This window comes from Athene cunicularia, assembly GCF_003259725.1.
Source record: "Athene cunicularia isolate RWA chromosome 1 unlocalized genomic scaffold, athCun1 chr1_part2, whole genome shotgun sequence".
Lineage (NCBI taxonomy): Eukaryota > Metazoa > Chordata > Aves > Strigiformes > Strigidae > Athene > Athene cunicularia.
In genome coordinates, this window is record NW_020799092.1 from 2,053,802 (window position 1) to 2,073,508 (window position 19,707).

Here is a 19,707-nt window from a genome sequence, read left to right on the forward strand (position 1 = left end):
TCCCCGTGAGCCTCCGTGGGCTCAACCCCAGCTCGGGACCCCGGCGGGGAGCGGGTGGTGCGAGCGGCCCTGGGGCGGCCCCCCACGGGAAGGGCCAAGTCACGGGGCCTGCCGATTCCCTTGCACCGGGACGTGCGGTCTGGTGCCCTTAGAGAGCTCGTTATTCCCTGTGCGCCCGTGGAGAGGCTGTCCCGTCCTTTCCCGGGGGGCGGCGGTATGTGGGGCCTTGCATGGAGGGGGAGATGGCGGCCGGTGCGTCCCTCGGGGAGAGAAAAGCCGACTCGGATCCCGCACTTTGTCACCTCTCTCTAGGTCGCCCGTCCACGCACCTGTCCCCCATGGCAGCGTGGTCTCGGGAGGCTGTCCTGACCCTCTATCGGGCCCTGCTGCGCCAGGGCCGTGGGCTGCGCTACACTGACCAGGATTTCTACCTTGCTGTCATCCGCCGTGAGTTCCGTAAAAACCGGGAGCTGCAGCAGCTAGAGGACAAAGAAAGGCAGTTGGAGAAAGGGCAAGCTTTCCTACAGAGCAAACTTGGGGGCCTGGTTTAAAGATTCCCTGTAGCTCCTTTTGGCCCCACTTCCCTCTTCCTTCCAAAATCTCCTCGCCAACCAAAGGATGTGATTTAATGTTCCTTGCCCACCACTGTCTTGAAGAAGCCTGGAAGGTGCTTCCACAGCACACCAGGAGGGCTCTCCTGTTCTCTTTACAAATGCATTAGGTCACAGGTAGGTCGTTTACAATGATATAACCATTTTCTTAATGCTACTATTACAGTTAACTTTGTGACAGTGTGGTTTTGTTCTGAGAATGAAGAGTGACGGGATTCTTGGTTCATCAAGGCAGGAACATTACTCCTGAGGTTTCAGCTTGGTCGCAGAAAACCAAAGGATAGTTTTAAACCACCCAAGTCAAGTAGGCGCTGAACCTTTGAAACTGACTTAGGAAACAGATTTTGAGTCAGGTTGGAAGAGTTTTCTGGTGTTTTCATGTAGGTTCACTGAGGATCCATCTATGGGTACAGCAGTGGCAAAGTGTGTTTTACACATGTAGGTGGCCAGGGAGACTCTTTACATTTAAATATCAAGATCAGATTAAATGGGAATTGAGGAAAACTAAAGTACACGTGCAAGAAAATACTAATATTCATGCTATACATGACTTGTATGAGAGTGAAACCCACCAGCCTTGAGGGCAGGCATAAATGTCCAGTGAAAGCAAGGGAGCTGTTCTCTTTGTGGTACATTGTGGTCTCTATTGTTGGTTCTTGGGTGTCTTTTGAAGTATCTGGGACCAGCCATGAATCTCAGAAATGAGTCTGAGTGGATGCCGAGACTGCCTGTCAACTCTTAGGAAGATTGTGATTTGTTAACAGACAAGTATCTGCATTGCCACCCCTGTGAGCAAAATTGCATGCATTAGATTGAGAATGGGAAAATAAATTGGCATTAAAAAAGCCATGCTTTGGTTGAGAAACACAAATTAAAAGAAGAGCTGAATGGTCGTAGAGTTTTATCATAATAATATACAGGATTTTATTGCAGAATATTGCTGAAGTAAATCTTACTTTATTTTTTAAAAAGCATTAGATGATTGCACAGTTAAACCTGCATGAATGATTAGAAGCCCCACATTAAATCTGGGGTTTTCTTCAGGTCATAAATGGAGCTGGAAGCAAAGAAATGTTGTCATTGCAGATCTTGGTCAGTATTGTTCTGGCGTGTCTGGGAATAAGCAGCTCCTCAAAGGAATATGATTAAAGAGGCTGCAGGGTTAGGTGGTCCCTTCTTATAGCTGTGTGCTAAGACCCCAAGAGCCCTGAGGATGGGGTGGAGGAGAAGGGAGTGAACCGTTAGAGTTGCAAGCTTTGACCCATTTGTGTAATGCTCCTGCTCCTTCCAGGTGAGATGGCAGGCGCTGGGCAGCGCAAAGGGAAAAAAGATGACAACGGCATTGGCACAGCCATTGACTTTGTGCTGTCCAATGCCCGGCTTGTGCTGGGCGTGGGTGGAGCAGCTATGCTGGGCATTGCCACACTGGCCGTCAAACGGGTGAGTGAGCGTGCAGGACGGTGGGGTGGAACCTGAGCATGGGGGCCCTGGAAAGGAGTGGGAAACAAAGACCCAGGATGCTGGCAGTAGGCTGGGTAAAATGCAAATGTTGGTCCCTTAACAACTCAAACTGTGCCTGGTGATGTTGCTTTAGATGTACGACCGGGCAATCAGTGCTCCCAGCAGCCCCACTCGCTTGAGCCAGTCGGGAAAGAGAAGCTGGGAAGAGCCAAATTGGTTGGGTGGCTCCTCACGTTTACTGACCCAGGACATGAAGACTAACGTCAGCCGCTCTCTGCAGACCCTTCCTACTGATCCTTCGGCCACAGACACAGGTAAGGAGCAGGGTTATACTCCTGCGTTACAGAATCATCCAGGCCCATAAACTTTGTATTCAGTTAAAGGAATACAGGAAAGAGAATACTCTGTCTAGCCCAGGATTTTGATAGGGTTTTTTTTTAAGCAGGTCTACTGGTAACCAAGAATTAGAGGTTGGATCAGGAACTAGTGAATAATAGTCATCTATTTGCATTCTTCATTCCTCTCATGACTTCATGGTCTTAAGCTTTTTTCTCCCTCAGTCTTTTCTCTTTCAAGCTGGATACTTACCTGTGCAATCTTGCCCCATAAAAAGCCATTCCATTCTTTTCAAGCTCTTTGCCTTTTTTTGACCGTTCCAGTTTGGTTTTGTCTTTTTGAGAGGAGAATATTCAAATTGTGAATAGTAATTTATAAAAGTATTTTCTGTATTATTTCTACCATTTTCCTAATAATTTCTGTAATGCTGTTTGCTTCTTAGGGCTGCTTATCACTGAGTTAGATTTAGAGTCCCTCAGTGTTTGTTATATTTGTTTGGGGTTTTTTTCTCACTGATTATTACTTTCTATCCCTGGCCACTTCAGGAGATTTACACTTGGAGATTTAAAATAAAAATCAGGATCAAGCTTTTAATTTAATTTCCAGATTCTCTGCAAGAAAGTCAGCTTCAGGATGGCAGTGGATTTTCTGCTTCGGAAACATTAAATAACTAGACAGCTGTGTTAAATGGGGTCTGGATCATTTGACTGGAGTCCCCAAAGATGAAAACTGAGAAATAAAACCATTGATGATGGCATATTGCAGTCTTGACTTAAAAATAAATTAAAATGTAAGATGGAAAACTACATTTTTTTCATGAACAGGCAATGAAGTCTGGTTCCCTATGGTTTTGCTGGCTATTTCCGTTTAACACAAAACCTGAAATCTTTCCAGAAGACCCCAGTGGGACACAAGACTGCAGCTGCTGAGGTTAGGCGAGATGGGTCTGTGCGCAGCTTCATCAGCCATTCTGCATGTGCTGCGTGGCCAAATGCCTCTTGTCACACAAATGTGCAACAGCTGATTGCCTTAATGGGGCCACTGACTTGGGGCTTTCTCCTGCACCCATTACATACCACAGCCCTTCCACAGATCTCTTAGATCTGTTATTCTTCCTTATTTCTCATTGATAACTTCTGAAACTCTTGGTCCATATTAAGAGAGGTCTGAAATATAGATGGGAAGCATTGGCTTATTTCTTTAGGAAACCAGTCAGAAAAAAAGGGGCTTCAAGAATCTGTGCAGGTTAGACATTGCTTAATAACGCAGTTGGCAGCATAAAGCACTGTATTGCTGTTTTGTGCCTAAGAGTGTGCTTTCTGTTCTTCGGCCAGTGAAACTGAGGGGAATTTTCAGTGGGGCTATGATTGCCTGAGCTCTGCTGGCCCCAAGATATTGCCATCCTGGTAAGTGTTGATCAGATTCCTAACAACTGTTTCATTTCCAGGTAGCATGATCTCTGCTCTCATAACCTAGTCAGGACTGGGGTTTGCTGATAATTTGTAAAAATCCATTATAATGTTAAAAACTTAATGAGGTCGTGATGGTTGTTCAAGAGTGTTTTATCCACTGGTCTGGTATCATATTGAAAGCTGCTGAACTGGTAACAGTGTTGAATCTTTGATTACATTGAACTGAGGTACTGTCCATGTAGCCATTAAAATTACTTCCTGGTACATGGGATTAGTCTTGCTTAAATTTCAAATCTAATAACTTGTTTTCAGCTGCTCTGATGCTCATAGTAGTATCTTTTGAAGTTTCTCAGCACCTCCTTTTTGACTGGTGTCTGTGTAGAGCATGCAAAATGTCTGCTGAAAGCTTTTGAGACTTAGGAGGCTGCACTTCTGCGATGCAGATTCTGTGGATCACTTCACAGTGAAACACTGCAGATGATCAACAGTTGCCCTTCTGTCTTGCAGACTTTTTCCGACCCACAAAACCCAGGCCATCTGCCAAGAGGAGTCAAGTGGAGCTGAAAAAATCCCGCCTTCGTCTGTCTCTGCAAGAAAAGCTCTTTGCTTATTATCGGAGGAAGGTAGCTATCCCAGCAGATGAGCAGGCCCGGGCCAAGCAAGCAGCTGTGGATATCTGTGCTGAGCTGCGCAGCTTCCTACGTGCCAAGCTGCCGGACATGCCCCTGCGTGACATGTACCTCAGCGGCAGCCTGTATGATGATCTGCAGGTAATTCCTGGGGCTGCGTGATGGGTCATTTTTCAGAAGGCTGACTAGGCAGGGCCATTTCAGGCTTTCCTGTGGCAGTGCTGGCTCAGCACAACATTTCTCTGTAATAAGGCTCCTGGTGTTGCCTTTCCCACTGTGGAGCCAGGTGTTGATTTTTGCAGTACTGTTGGAACAGGCATGACCAGGCTGCTCTGGTATTGTCTGCAAAGCATTTACTTTTTGCTGTTTTATTTCTCTGGATTATCTCAGCCCTTCTTTCCTTCCCCTCCATCTCTCCCTTTAGCTGTGTTTTTTATTGCTGTTTCTCCCATAGGCGTCCGTTTTCTCTATATCCCTTCTATCTCCTCCTAAATCCTTCCAAATACACGATATTCCCTTAGAACTCCTGTGTATTCACGTAGGTCTTCCCTACTCTTTTTTTTTTTTTTTTTTTTTTTTTTTTTACAGACCTGGATTGGACAGCAGTCCCTGCTGCATATCTCCCTGATGGTGGCAAGATGCCCATGGCTATAGTGAGTGATTCAGAGGCACGCTTTTTGTTTGAGTCAGAGCTCTGGAATGGAGTGTCAAGTATCCAGTGAAACATAGATCTGGGGTCTTAATCACATTGGTGAAAAGGGATCTTTAATGACCTTTTTCCAAACAATGTGGCTGAGGGCAGTACCTAGTTATAACATGGGATAATTAAACCATGGCAATTTAAGCTTGTCAAGAAACTTAATACTCTGCCTCCTGTTTTAAATTACCATGTGGTGGTGTTGTGCCCCGGGTCAGCTGCATCTCACATCCAAGGAGTGGACTTCAAACAATAGGAGGCATATGATTCATCTATATGCAGTCCATGTCAGGTCCTGAAGTAATTAAAAGTCTCTAAACAGTACATAACACATAAGCTCTAGCTTGGGTTATACCTTGGAGTTATCCCACTGATGATGGGAAATAGTTCTTCAGCATGTTTTTTGACAAAGGGAGGCTGTGAATCCCATGCAGAGTGAGACAGCTGAATCCTTATTCCAAGTTCCTTTGAATAGAAGGCTCTCTAAAGGTGATGAATAAAACTGAGTGTGGAGAGAGAAAGCCTGTTCTTAACAACTTTTCTCTCTTGTGAAAGGTAGTGACAGCTGACCACATCCAGCTCATTGTGCCTCTGATGCTGGAGCAGAACCTGTGGTCATGCATCCCTGGGGAGGACACAATCATGAACATTCCTGGCTTCTACTTGGTGCGTCGGGAAAACCCAGAATACTTTCCCCGTGGGAGCAGCTACTGGGACCGCTGTGTGGTGGGAGGTTACCTTTCCCCCAAAGCTGTAGCAGACACCTTTGAGAAAGTTGTAGCTGGTTCCATCAACTGGCCAGCAATTGGGACCCTTTTGGATTATGTGATCCGTCCAGCAGCTCCCCCATCAGATTTGACGCTGGAAGTCCAGTATGATCCAGAACGGCATCTTTTTATTGACTTCCTACCATCCCTGACACTGGGTGACATCATCCTTGTGGCCAAACCACATCGATTGGCCCAGAATGACAATTTGTGGCGACTGAGCCTGCGGCCAGCAGAAACAGCTCGCCTCCGGGCCCTGGACCAGTGTGATTCTGGCTGCCGCTGCTTGTGCCTGAAGATCTTTAAAGCAGTATGCAAGTCAAACCCAGCCCTGGGTCACCTCACTGCCAGTCAGCTCACCAATGTCATCCTACACCTATCCCAAGAAGAGTCCGACTGGTCCCAGGACATGCTGGCTGATCGCTTCTTGCAGGCGCTGAAGGGGTTGATCCGCTATTTGGAGGCAGGTGTCCTCCCTAGTGCTCTGAACCCCAAGGTGAACTTGTTTTCAGAGCTCACCCCTGAAGAAGTGGATGAGTTGGGCTATACTCTCTACAGCTCTCTGTCAGAGCCAGAGGTCTTGCTGCAGACGTAATGAGGCCTTACCTAGGGAAATACTGAGAGGGTTTAGCCGAGGTGGACTTGGATTACTGCGAAATATGTCTCCTCCACTTCTTTCTCTCTCTCTGTCTCCTTTTGGTTCATTATTATTTTCTGCTGTGGAGTTGGTGCTCCCACTGAATTTTTTGGTGCTACAGGTCCATTTCCATCATCTCTCCCAGCAAGTACCAATTGGCTAGGAAAAAGAGCCTAAAATTGCAGCCCTAAGATCTTCCCATAAATTCTGTGGATGTTTAAGTGTCTACCAAAAATAAAACCAAACTATGCACTTCTTTCTCCTGTAGTACACTTACTGCAGTGAGTCTGGTTTGGTCTGAAGAAGATGGAACTGGGCTTGTGAATCCAGTGATTTTAGCAGACTTGCATTGAGGTCCTTAATTTCCTCCGGTCTGACTTTGCCCTATGTTTCTTTTTCTCTGCTGTACTACACTGTGTCTTTTTTAATTTTTTTTTTTTTCCCTGGTCCCTTTGACCCAGTCATGCAGGGTAGACTGAGATGTTTTGGATAGGGTTATTTTTTGTATTTTTGAGCGAATAATTGATTACACTGGCAGTATTAGGGCTGTAGAGCTTGGCATAGGAGAGTGGCCATGTCCATGGTTCCTGCTCCTACAGAGCCTTCTCATCCTTTGCAAGCTGGGTTCAGGAGTAAGGGTTGAGGCTTGTCTAGTCTGCTGCAGCACAACCTCCACTATCGAGCTTCTCACCAAATTCTCTCAATTCAGAATTTGAGAATTCTCAGTGAGAGAATTCTCACTGAATTCTCAGAATTCTCAGTGAGAGAATTCTCACTGAAGCAGTCATAGGGGAGGAAGAAACCTTTGTGGTCTGCCTCTGTGATGAGGCTGAAGGAGCAGGGCTTGCCATTCCTGCCTAGCCAGATCTGCTGGGTGTTGCTGGTGAGAATGGCCCTGGGAATGGAGAATGGTGGCTCTTTAGATGTCATTGGCCTAGAGGAAGAGAAGCTGATTCTGGGGGAGGGGTGGGAGACACAAATGGGAACATGGATTTTTAATTTTTTTTTTTTTTTTTTTAAATCTTTTCCCCAAGAGCTTATAGCTGTTCTGGTTTATAGGAGGTGGATGCAAGATTGCATGCCTCAAAGGACTTTGTAATAAGCACACGTAAGCCAGATTCTCACCACTTGTCTCTGAAGGTGATAGGACTGAACTGGTGTCATCATCCAGGTTTTGTCCCATACACTGATACTAGGGTACATATGCAGAGCTGGCATTTAGAGATATGTTGGCTTTGCCGTCTGCTCTCAGTGTGTTTTAGTCCCATTCCCAGCCATCTCAGAACTGAAGCTGTTCGTCCCCTTCCTCATTCCCATGTGCTGACTTTCCAGTGCTCCTGGTTTACAAACTCTTGGAAAGCTGGTGAGGGCACACCTTCCCATTCTGTCTCTTTGGACCTGTTGGTAATGCAGTTCTGCCCACTCCTGTTGATGGCTGCTGTCAGGCCATTCTCCCTTGGCTGCCCTCCCAGCTGCTGCTGGACTGCAGTATGGGTTTTGGGGAGCAGCTGCTGCACTGTAGACTCTACAATCTGCATTAAGCCTTCTGGCCTTCTGCCTTCAAAAATGGGGAGGAAGGGTGTCCTCCTGAGTCTCAAGCTGTGTCCAGCATAGGTATTGTTATGGAAACATACTTGCCTTTTCCCAGCTTTAGCATCTTTGCTGTCCAGCTTCCCTAGCCAATGGAGAGGGGCGCTGCAGCAGCAGAGTTTGAAGGGAGCAAGAATCTTTTTCTCCTCCCTTCCTCTCAGGACTTCCCCTCTCCTTCCTTTGACAGAGAAGTTTCAAGGTGAGTTTCAGGAATGGAACCACAGAGGAGTATTTAGCCGTCATTTTCTTTTTAGAGGCAGTGCTGATGAGATGAGGGAGGGAGCATCTTTCTCAGACAATCCGTCCATTTTAGCCAATGTGTCAGATAGTATTCTGTATACAGTGATAACACAACATTGCATTTTAAATTATTTAATCCTTAGGGTACTGGTATTTTCTAGACTGCCAGATGCATACTTTAAAGTTTGTGTGTGTATATAAAGTCTGTAGTCTATAAAAGGTTAACAGAAATTCTGTTTGTATGATTTTGTGTTTTGTAAGTTTTGCAGCAGTCACGTGTCAGTCAGTTGTTGATTGCTCTTCACTCTGGTTCCCAGATTTTTTCCCCCTATACCTTTCCCTGCCCTCCGCTGCCTTTCTGATGTCAGCCTTCCTACCCTAAAAGCAGACAGATGAGACTTGGAGCCTATAGGTTCCTGGGGGAAATTCCCCTTTAATTACTTGAAGGTCAACAAAAATATTAAAATATCTGGGTTGTCAGGAGTTCCCCCTAAGTTAATTTCTTCAGTGTGATCTCACCTCTCACTTGGTGCTGACTCCAATACCATGGTCTTCACACAGAATTGAGCTGCAACATGGTTTGGAATGATTAAAACTATAGATACAAAAAAGGCAAGACATAATCAGGAGGAAGCCACTGGGAGCTGGCTCGAGAACAGTTACCACATACATAGAATTGTATAGAATTTTTTATATAAATGCTTTTACATCTTCCTGTCAACCTAATTAATTAATATTTTATGGCCATTTCTTGCTGCTATTGAGCTCAATTTGTGTATCAAATGGAGACTGAAGCTACCTTTTGACCTTTTCTGTAGACTTGACTCTTACTTCACTTGAATCACTTCCATCATTTTTTCATCTCAGTTTTTTCCCCTCTGAGCTAGCTGCAAGCCTGTTCTTAGGGGTGCTCACTTCCTACAGGCAGCCACCACAGTGAGCAACAGCTGCCCTGGCAGTGGCAGTCTCAGCAAAGGCCAAAGACATAATGGGTCATGGAGACACTGCAACTAGGAGTATTTCAAGAGCAGGGTCATGCATAAGGGCAACAGAGACAAGGAAGGAGTAGGGTTAGTATGCAGGAAACTTACACAAATGCTGTACCCGCCCTGTGGGTCAAACAGACTGTTGCAGAGTCTTTCCAACTGGCACCTTTTGGTATTAAATGCAGTATGATGGTGGCATACAGCCTGGAGGGCTGTCTTATATGTAGGCTCCTTCCTAGTCAAAGCTGTAGCCCAGAGCAGGGGGACCTAAAGTTGAATGTGAAAAGGGCAGCTCCCGGCCACCTTCCTGGCAGAGCAGCTCAGAGACAAATTGATTGTAAGAGGCCCAGAGCATGTGTTTGGTTGCTGCCTGGGCTCCAAGAATGCCTTGGTGCGTTCTGTAGCTTAGCTCACGTGAGTTTCCCACGAGATGGTTGTTTTGTTCCCTGTAACCACAGGACAAGGACTAACTTGCTCAGCTGGGGGTTTTCGCTGCTGCTGAGCTCCACCGCTAATCCTTCAAGTCTGATGGATTTCTTTTCCTGTGTTTAAAAACAATTATGGAAACAAGAGGCTGCTTTCTGCCTTCTGGTGAGCTGCCATCAGGGCCCTCACTCTTAGCATGTGGGTACTCACAGTGAGAAGTGAAATGATGCCCCATCTCTTCCAGGCCTGTAGGCTGTGGGTTTGCAAAGGGGGGAAGTCTTCAGTGCATGGTCTGTGACAGAGTGAGTGAAATTCTGAAATAAAAATACTTTCTACAGTAATCTGTTTGTCTCTAGTGTGTTTATAAACAGAGGAATGTCTCTCTGCTTTTGTCTCAGAGCATCACCTTTATGCTGATACAACTCTGCACCACACTGGTGCTTGGGGACTGACAGCCCCTTGCTGATTTACTTGCTTTCTCTTTGTGGCTCTGGGTGCTCAGTGCTCTGCAACTTGTCTGGAGAGAGCAATCAGCTTAGTACTGCAGCATGCTGGCTCTTGGCAACATTTGCACCAGTCACAAGATAATTATGGCACTCTGTCTCCTATCCTTTCTCTGATAGCCTAAGTGCCCAGGCAGGCACCTGCTTTTCGTATGGCTCCACAAACTTCACAAGCTTCCGTGCCTCTTAATATTAACTTTCCTGTGCAGACTTCCCCACCCTTGCTCAGTCACATGTTGGTTTCTGTGTGCTAATCCTCTCCCCTGCAAATGCACTCCTCTCTTACCCAAGCATCAGCCTTGAGGCAGTGAGGAAGCCGCTGTGTCAGGGCCCTGTGTCTGGTGTATTGAAACTCTTTGCAGTAAGACCCAGCCTCATGTGCCCGCTTGGGAAGGCGAGGTGGAAGTGCTGGATGTCAAGTAAAGCATGAAGTGATGTTGCTTTTGATGGATCCCAGGCTTCATAATTCTGGGAAGATGTGCTATGGTGACAACATTGTCTTGTGAGACTTGTTTTAATGAGGACTTGGCAATTAACATTTAACTATTTTAGAGGATATGTTATGATACAAAGGCAGTCTATGTCTCTTAATATTTTTTTTTCCTCTGATACTCCTTGCCTGTGTTGTTTTGGTTTGTGTTTTTCCTTTAATCTGTTCTGTGGTAGAAACAGATCAGAGATCAAGCACATTTCACATCATACGGTCTTATGGGAACAGCTAAAATGAGCTGCTTTGTGGAATCTGTGCCAGGTATTACTCCCTCAGGTTAATGCCCCTGGAAAGCATAGAGCTTGCAATACATGTTTAATGTATGCAGCGGTTTGCACCTTTGCATAAAAGCTGTCCTGACATGAATAGGGAGGAAAGATCAAAAGATACAGGTTTGTTTAATGTAGAAAAGAAATAATTGAGAGGAGTCATGATAATTATTTCAAGTATGGAAAAAGTTGCTACAAAGAAGAGGAGCATAAATGGTTCTCCAGGCTGCAAAGACCCAGCATCTCTTTGTTCTTAGCCTAAGGAACAAACAGTTTAGGAGGACAGCGAATTTTGGAAAAAGCAAAGTGTTCTGCGTACTTCGTTGTATAACCATAGTCCTGTCCTGGAAATTAACGTAGCTGAGTTTACATTTTATTTATTTTTGCATCTCTTAATTTTTAAAATTAAATAAATTCCAGCCTGACTATTCTGTAGCTAATCTTAGGCAGGGGGAGAGAGGATGACTGTACCCCAAATTTGAGATTATCATGCTAAAGTGTTGATCTGTATGATGAATGTTTCTTTCTTTCCACAAATACTTAATCACCTCTGTGTTTTTTAAGTTTATTTTAATATTCTAAACTCAAGAGAGAAAAGCTGTAAACAGCTGCGGCTTTTTAAATTTAGTCTCAGAAAAAAAGAGGAGCCTCTTCCAAATAAGGATTTTCTCTTCTAGAGAAGATAAAATTTATTGACCCGCTACCCACACTACATATGATTCAGTGGCTTCAGCGTGGCTCACTGAATCTCGAACTGGATCTTGAAATGCTGGGCTTTACTCAGAGATGCAGCAAGGAAGAAATGGGAGATTCTCCCTCTTACCAGTGAAACCCATTATTGGCTTCCAGCCCTAGGACTGCTGCAGTCTAGACACTTGGGAGAACTGTTTGAGGTATCTGGACTCTACCTTTATCCTTGCCAGGCTGAGTTATGATCTGTGTTTATAATCTAAGGGACTATTTTATAAACTCCCTCTCCCTTTTTTCTTTTCTTCCTTTTTATTTTTTAAGAGTCATTACCTTCTTAAAAACAGTTCTCATGTAACAAGTGTGTCCCCTACACAATCTTGGATAGCATGGTGTAAAAGTTTTACTAGCATACTCCAAGAAAGACAGCAGTCACAGAAATGTTGTAGTGAGCAGGCTAATAATATCTTTATAGTATGTGATCCTGTGGAATAATTTTGCAAATGGTAAAGCAAAAGAATGTGGTTAGAGCAACAGGTAAGGCAGGGAAGATCTGAAATCATTCTGTTCATAGAAGGCGTTCTTGTCATTTTATGAATAGCAGGAGAATGGGAGACAGAGTTCGGTTCATGGAACTCAAACTTCATGATCTTAAGCTTTCCTAAGTACTCATGCAAAAGTCAGTTCTGAACAGAAACACTTTAAACACACTAAAAGTCAGACTGATTTTTATTTTGCTGCCCTGGTTCAATTTCCCTGTTTTCAGTGGCTAAGTATCTGATCTATTACCAATCAGTGCTAAGCTTCTCAGGGGAAATATATATATATCTATATATATATCTATACACACACATATATATATATATATATATATATATGTGTATATATATATATATATGTATGTCAATTCTAACCACATTCTTCATGAAAAGCCTTCTCCATACAAATAATGTGCAAAAGTTGCTTGCTTGTTTTGGATTTTCTTTTTTTAGGCAACAATTCTTTTGGTTCAGTGCAAGCCCAACCTTTCCCCTGCCTCTCACTGTGGTAAAATTGTCACTGTTCCACAGAAGCACAGGGGTGATATACTGTCCCATCAGACATCCCATTACAATCATCCCAGTCCTATAAGAATCTTGTCTCGTTCTGCTCAGCATTGCAAAGGAGACCTAATAGGCAACAGACACAAGGGCATAGATGGCAAATGATGGACTGTGCTGGCTCTTTTCCTGTCCCATGACAGACATTACTTCAAAACTCATAGTGCCCTGGCAGGCTCCCTACCCCCTCTGAAAGGCAAGAAGCAATCATTCTTGGAAGCAGTATGGCAAAGTGACATTTTTGCCTTAAAATTCTTGAATTTATTTAGCACAGAGGATAGTTAGAGCCTTAGACATAATAGCTACTGCCACTTACATAGATAATATAATCTGAATTATATTAAACTCCTGGTTGTTTATAGCAGTGGTGATTTGCTGTCAGAGGGCCTGAGATATGCTGAAGCAAAAGTATACAAGACACAGTAATCCCACAGGCCACAGAGCTGCAGCTCTCACATTGCTTGTTAGAGAGCATGTTGGCAGAGGTCCCAGCTTCTTGGCATTCAAGTGGAGGTTGTTTTTTGCCAAGGCAAGCGCATGACCAAGGCACAAACCTTCTCTTTTCCAAATCACTGCCTGTGGCCATGAGAGAGACTGTAGAAAGCATCTAGTCCAGTGACTTTTCTTGAACAAAGAGATAGTGATTTAGATTAGGAACTTTTGTCTTTTTTTTTTTTAATTTTGTAGTTTTTTTCTCATGTAAGATGAGAAAGTTAATAAGAAGAGTGATTCATCTGCAGTCAATCACTTTGCATTGTAAAGTAAGATGCTTGGTGTCACTAGTGGACTGGACTCTCAAGCCTTGTGGTCTGGGACATACTTCACCCTTTTGTGGTCAGACTGAGCATGCCCTGCCTAGGGGAGACCTATATTTCTGATAAGTGCTCAGCATCCAAATCAGTCTCAGTGAGACTGCATGACTAAGGTGAATGGCTCAAATGTTACCTTTCTGAACAGTGCCTACGTTGCCTTAGACCCAGAGGAGATGTCTACTGTCATCTCAATCCCAGGACAAAGCCTCAACAGTATTGCCCTCTGAGTGCCAAAAGAGCAGCCAGCAGTACCTCCCCAACAGAGGTGGGTGCCATGGCTGGTTCCTCAGGCAGATCTGGCTTTAATCTCAAACCAGCTCTCTCAGCAGTCAAGCACAGAAAACTCCTGTTAAGAGAACTACAAACCTCCCTCACCAAGCACCAAGAGGGGCAGTGGATTGAGAAGCCACAGCACCTACTCAGTACAATACTTTGGCCACAAAGTCTTCTTTGGGGACTATTACCAAGCTTGTCCATTGCCAGACCCCCTGTAACACATCTGAGGAGGCTCTACTGAGACCACCCACAAGCCCATGCATAAGTGCAGGGAGCAGAGCAGTCTTAAAGTCTTCTGAAAGAATCTCCTCTCTGTCACTTTGCCAAATCTAACACAGAGACCTTAGGAGGGAAAATGACACTCTTTCAGGAAAAAGCTATACATTCAGTGATACCACAACTGCGTCAACACCCACCAGGAATTTCTCTCCCCTCTTCTGTAAACAAGTAGATATTAAAACAGATCAAAGTCTGCTAGTAAATTCCAGCCACTAAGCAGCTGCTGCCTACGAAGAGTGGAGAAATATTACTGAATAATGTCTGCAGTGTTCCTCCCTAGGGACCTGGTGAGCTACAGCCTCAATGGTAATTTATCCCCAAATGAGTTTCAGGGCCTCATCTGAACTACCTGTTTGTCAGTATTCCTGCTGAAGCTGCCTGTCAGCATCGGAAACAAAGAGATCTCACATGCACACAAGATATCCCCAGGATTCTGCTCTATTTCATTAATAGGGTATACCCATTCACAGTCTCTCTTCCTGGCCTTATCAAGCCACTCTGAAGTTACGTGAAGCTAAAAACAAATCCCCAGATGGAGCACACAGAGCACAGTCTGGTATTATCAGCCTTTCACTGTGCATTCTCCCTCATTGAACAGAGGCTGAATTAACTCACCTGCTACAGACAAAGCTGCTAGTTTAGATGCCAGGTTCAGGAGAGCAGTGTAATTGCTGTTGGACTGATACAGCAAGGAGTCCTCATGCTGACAAGTCTAAGGGACACTGAGACAGTGAAAGAATTCCACTGAAGTGGCAATGGGCTGTTAACTCACTCACTGGTGTCTGTGGCTGACTGAGATGCTGCAGTCTCATAATCCATACCTGCTAGTCAGGCTGCAGCTCTTACTAACTTTGCGCTGCTAGAAAAAGGAGCGTGCATTACCATTCTCCATCCTTTTGCACAGGCAGGCACAAGCCATGTGCTACATGTCTGACTCCAGCAGATAATGATAATGTACAGATACATACATTTTGATAGGCACTGAATTCAGTCTGCAGCAGGGGCCACTTAACTACAGCCCGGTGAAGAACAGTTGGCTGTGTGAGATACATTTCTGTTCTTCTATCACTTGGACAACTGGAAGGCTTTTCTTTGTGTGCTAAACTGCTCCCACTTGTGCTAAAACACAAAAGGGATTATTTTTGACCCCAAGTTCTTGCAGCATCATAAAACAAGACTGGACAATGAGAAAACAAAAAAAAATCCCCTGATGGTCTGAACAAAAGTCATCAGCACCACCCTCCCCCTTCACACATATTTTTTGCTAAACATCATTTTCAACTAGCTGTACTTTTCCTCAGGAACTTCATGCTTGGGCAAGCTATGAGTTAAAACTCACCTCCCTCTTACCAGATTTCCAGAGTGTTTTTACTTGTGGCAGCTGGCCACAGCCTGGCTGATTCTGAGTAACTTAGCCTCCAGAGAGCCGTATTTTGCTATCAGCATGTGCTTGGCATGCCCACGTTTGTTCAGTAAGAAAAATGTAGGTGGACAGCCACGATTGTTTCCGTATCTGTCTAAAATAATTGAACTGTTAAGTTGCAATTGTTAGTTGCAGATTTAATCCTTTTTTTTATTAGTCTCATTTCAATTGTCAGTGATATTTACATAATAGGATGGAAACAGAAGACAGTGAGGGGATTGCTAAGCAATGAATGATTTATTAGAGATTCCATTTGGTGTACTAGTCCAAAACAAACGAGGCAGAGCATATGGCTAATTTATTTTCTGTTTGTATGTAATAAAAGATGGACGCTAATACCTCCCAGCCTGATTTTTAATCACATATATTTGCTTTTCAATCTAGTTTTAAAATGGAACGTCTATAAAGCAATCCCTAGAGAGTTTACGATGAGAATCTGGCAGAAAAGATACCTGTTTGTGCCACATGAGCAGAGAAGCAATGAAGCACTGCAAATTAGCCTGTGCTGTAGAGGCTGTAGGTAATTCTCCCTCAAAACGTCTCGATGCTTTGCCTCATTCCTCTGTTGTGTTTTCCTCGGCACGCTGTCTCCAGGAAAAATTCCTGGTGGTCTCTAGAAATGCTTTGCTCACTGAAGTGCAGAGTAAGGCTTCCTGTTCCTTCTGATGGAAGGTTCAAAGGACAGAAATTATCACAACAGTCCCCTTGGGGACTTGCCTTCACAGCTCATCGTTCTGCAAAACAGGCAATACCCTCTCCTCCCCAGCCACCCCAGCAGGGCCCAGGGCCAGCCAAAAGCCCATCTTGCCTCTTCTCTGGGTCAGTGAGGCTCAGTAGGGGCCCAAACCCACCTGCCCAGTGCTGTCATGGAGATTGTGTGCCCTCCTGATGCAGCGTCTGCCAGCCCTTTTCCCTGTGTGCCGCTTTCTCGGCACTCCAGGAAAGTGCAAACATCTCCATTACAGAGGCCTGCAAGTATACACCCCCCACCCCCAACCCAACCCCAGTCTCTGAGAGCATCCTATACTGACGGTCTACACTGTCTGAGATGTTACTATGGAAACATTTATGTCCTCCCTGTCTTGTGTACTTAATAACATAGCATTCAGCATGTTTGTCTCCTATATAGTTGCTGGTGGAAGAAAACCTCTTTTCTTTTGCAACGTTAACTTTAAAAGAAAAAAGAAAGAAAGAAAGCCCATATATTGACCTTCCATCTTAATGGAGGAAAAGGGTGAATGGAGGAGGATTAGTTTTCCTCCTCCTGTTGCTGCTGTTTGGCCAGAAGTGGCTTTCTGCAGTGCTGCATTTATCAGGGCAGTTCATCACTTCCCAGCAAGGTCACTTTGGCCTCCATCCTGCAGTGAGCTCTGCATGAGCAGCTCCTTTCGCCTGAGGCTGGCCCCTCTCTTCTGGGTCGGGATGGATCTTACTTATTACAGGAGCTCTTTTTACCAGGAGGTATGATATCCAGGGCAAGCAAATAACATCCACGGTGCTAAAGCTGTTAATGTGTCAGCAGCAGTTCATTGACCATGCACACAAATTAATCTTCAATCAGAAGCCACCTTTTTGCACTGTAAATTCAATTTTCTTCAGAGCTGCCAGACTTCTTGATCTCTGACCCATGAATATATTCTGTAATACTGGAAAGTAATGCTTTTTAGACACTTCTGAGTTAGTAGAGGGTAGTTAGTAGTTCTCTCCTTAGAAAATACCTGTAATTTTTTTTGTAGAAAAATTCACAAGGAATTGTTACTTAAGCTTAAAGAAGTGTCTTCTACCTTGGTCAAAAACTCTAGCCACAAAGGAGAAACCTCTGACATAATATGTGCAAATACAGAGAGATGATTTATAAAGGAATTGGGGATGTAGTTCATGGTGTTATGTAACAACAATAATTCTGTAGTCCTTCAGCAAACAGGGAAAAATATGCTGTTCACTAAATGGCTAGCTTTTGGTTACTTGATTTCACTTTTTGAATAGGGGATTGTTAAAAAATTTCTGTCTGGAGCTTGTAACACAGACAAATTTCCACATGAGTTTACACACAAAATGGAAACCAGGCAGCTAGGAAACAGGCATATCTGGATTAAGTTCCTCAATGCATATTTCATTTTTGCTTGCGTGATTCTTGCTCACACATACCCAGAGTCCTTTCAGAGAAATCTATAATTATCTTTTCAAGATGAAGGATTGGGTGTGTATAGCATTTCTGTTTATTTAGCTATGATTACAGTTGTACAATCACCCTTTTCACTTAAAGGAGGGGCAAGCAGGCACGGCAAGGGATGTGAGAGTTCTCCCTTAGCCAGTGAGGACATGGAGATGCTGTCCACCCATCTACCCAGCCAATCACCTACTTGGCTTCTTTAAAAGCTGCCGCATCCTCTGAATTTTGCTTTGAAGCAAGATCTGCCTCCTCTGTGGTGTATTTATCAGAACAATCATCTTAGATAGCTCAGTTGCTACTGTGATGATTTCTGGTGTTGGAGGACATTTTTCACTGCCTCCTCCATTTTAATGAGTCATTCCAAAATCTGCGTTTGCTTCTAGACAAAAAAAAAACCCAAACAACAAAAAAACCCCAACAATCCAATATGGAGGAAAAATTGCCTTTTTCATTCAGCAGCAAGTGTTCAGTTTACAGATTGAAGTCACATACTCTACTTTGTAGTGGTGATGGTAACATCAGACTGCTAAAAGTAGAAACTGGGTCATGCCCATCCTCACAAATTATCAGTCAAGTTAATAGATTCCAGTTACACCTGAGCAAACTCAGTGAAGGCCATGGCTTTATACAAGTGCTACTAAGGCTCTAACTGGAAAATAGTGGAGCCTTTTGTATAAGTAATTGAGAGTAATTTGACCTGCAAGACGATGATGTTTGAACAAGCAAGGACCCACCAAAGCTCTGAGAGCTGATAGTATGCTGTGAGGTTGGCAGCGTGGAAAAGCAACCATTTGAAGGTGGGTAACTATGACACAGTGAGGAAACACACAGGCACCGATCCTTGCAGCTCGCTAGAGCTGGCTGATGCTTGTATGACCCAAATGAAATGATGAAGGGACTGAAAACACCAGAAAACTGTTGACCTCCGAGTTTCCTGCTGGGTTAGCTGTCTGAGCTGGCTCACTGAGGGCCAAAGCAGCTGATGGAACTGTAATAGCCAGGAAGAGGGGGGGAGAAGAGGGCTGCTTCCTTTCCTAGCAGCAAGTTGATTTAGACCAGATAGAAAATATGAAACTGCACTTCAAAGACTTTCCAAGGTGACACTGGCCTTTACAGCTGTGAAGCTATGTAGGTGATCCATTAATGCTCACATCAGTCTGAGTAATGCCTGCACAGAGAACCGAGAAGCAACTGTGTCAGCGTGAAGCCACATGGCAGGAGTGGCAGTTCTCATTCATCAGCTGGGGAATAACCAACTTCATTTTCAGCTCTTGCATAGGTTGAAGGCACCAATTGCACTCACGCTCTCGGCTGCTCTCCAGTGAAGCTCTGCATGAACCACCGCAGGTCGATCCTGCTTGAGGCCGGCAGACACGGGTCAGAGATGCAGGCGCCCTGGTGCACGCAAACACAGCCTGCGCCCTGAAGCGGCCATAATCTGAGCTCTGCACGTGTGGGGCGGGCAGGGAGGGAAGGCGGCGCTGCGCTGGGCTGACACGTTATCTGAGAGAGCGGGAGGCCTCGGTGGCCTGCCGCCTCAGTGCTTCAGGGGAGCCACGCCAGCACCTCGGCCTGAGCAGCAGCTGCCCGCTCCGGCCTGACCTCAGCAGGCCTCTGTGTAGATAACAAGGGGCCGTTGGAAATTGGAGGGAGAACACAGGCTTCTTCGAGAGGGAGCGGTTGGTGAAGGCGCAGCGCCCCTGGCCCGGGCGCCGCCTCTCGCCCCCTTCCCCTCAGCATCTGGCCTCCCTCGGGCCCTGGCCAATGACAGCGAACAGCGCACGCGAGCGGCGCGTCTCCACCAATGAGCGCCCCCCTTCCCACGTGGTACCGACGTGCTGCCTCCTGTGCCGGCGCGCACGGTGTACATCCGCCACCCCCACGCTCCCCGCGGCGCGGGCGC

General features: G+C 45.1%; 2 protein-coding genes across 2 annotated transcripts; both read left to right on the forward strand.

Annotated features, from left to right (window-relative positions):
• The first annotated feature begins 115 nt into the window (after positions 1-115).
• LOC113491141 (MIEF1 upstream open reading frame protein-like) lies at positions 116-573 on the forward strand. The gene has a single exon (XM_026867865.1). It carries the CDS (start codon positions 231-233, stop codon positions 549-551), a length of 321 nt encoding a protein of 106 aa, XP_026723666.1. The 5' UTR covers positions 116-230; the 3' UTR covers positions 552-573.
• Positions 574-613: 40 nt separating this feature from the next.
• Positions 614-10,133, forward strand: MIEF1 (mitochondrial elongation factor 1). Its single transcript, XM_026867864.1, has 6 exons — positions 614-728; positions 1,903-2,051; positions 2,206-2,386; positions 4,328-4,590; positions 5,702-7,275; positions 7,318-10,133. Exons 2-5 carry the CDS (start codon positions 1,908-1,910, stop codon positions 6,506-6,508), a joined length of 1,395 nt encoding a protein of 464 aa, XP_026723665.1. The 5' UTR covers positions 614-728; positions 1,903-1,907; the 3' UTR covers positions 6,509-7,275; positions 7,318-10,133.
• The last annotated feature ends 9,574 nt before the right edge of the window (positions 10,134-19,707 follow it).

Coding starts and splice junctions, on each gene's coding strand:
- LOC113491141 (XM_026867865.1), top strand. CDS start 231: ATGGAGGGGGAGATGGCGGCCGGTGCGTCCCTCGGGGAGAGAAAAGCC.
- MIEF1 (XM_026867864.1), top strand. CDS start 1,908: ATGGCAGGCGCTGGGCAGCGCAAAGGGAAAAAAGATGACAACGGCATT. Junction 2,387..4,327: donor TCCTTCGGCCACAGACACAG/GTAAGGAGCAGG, acceptor TCTGTCTTGCAG/ACTTTTTCCGACCCACAAAA. Junction 4,591..5,701: donor GCCTGTATGATGATCTGCAG/GTAATTCCTGGG, acceptor CTCTTGTGAAAG/GTAGTGACAGCTGACCACAT.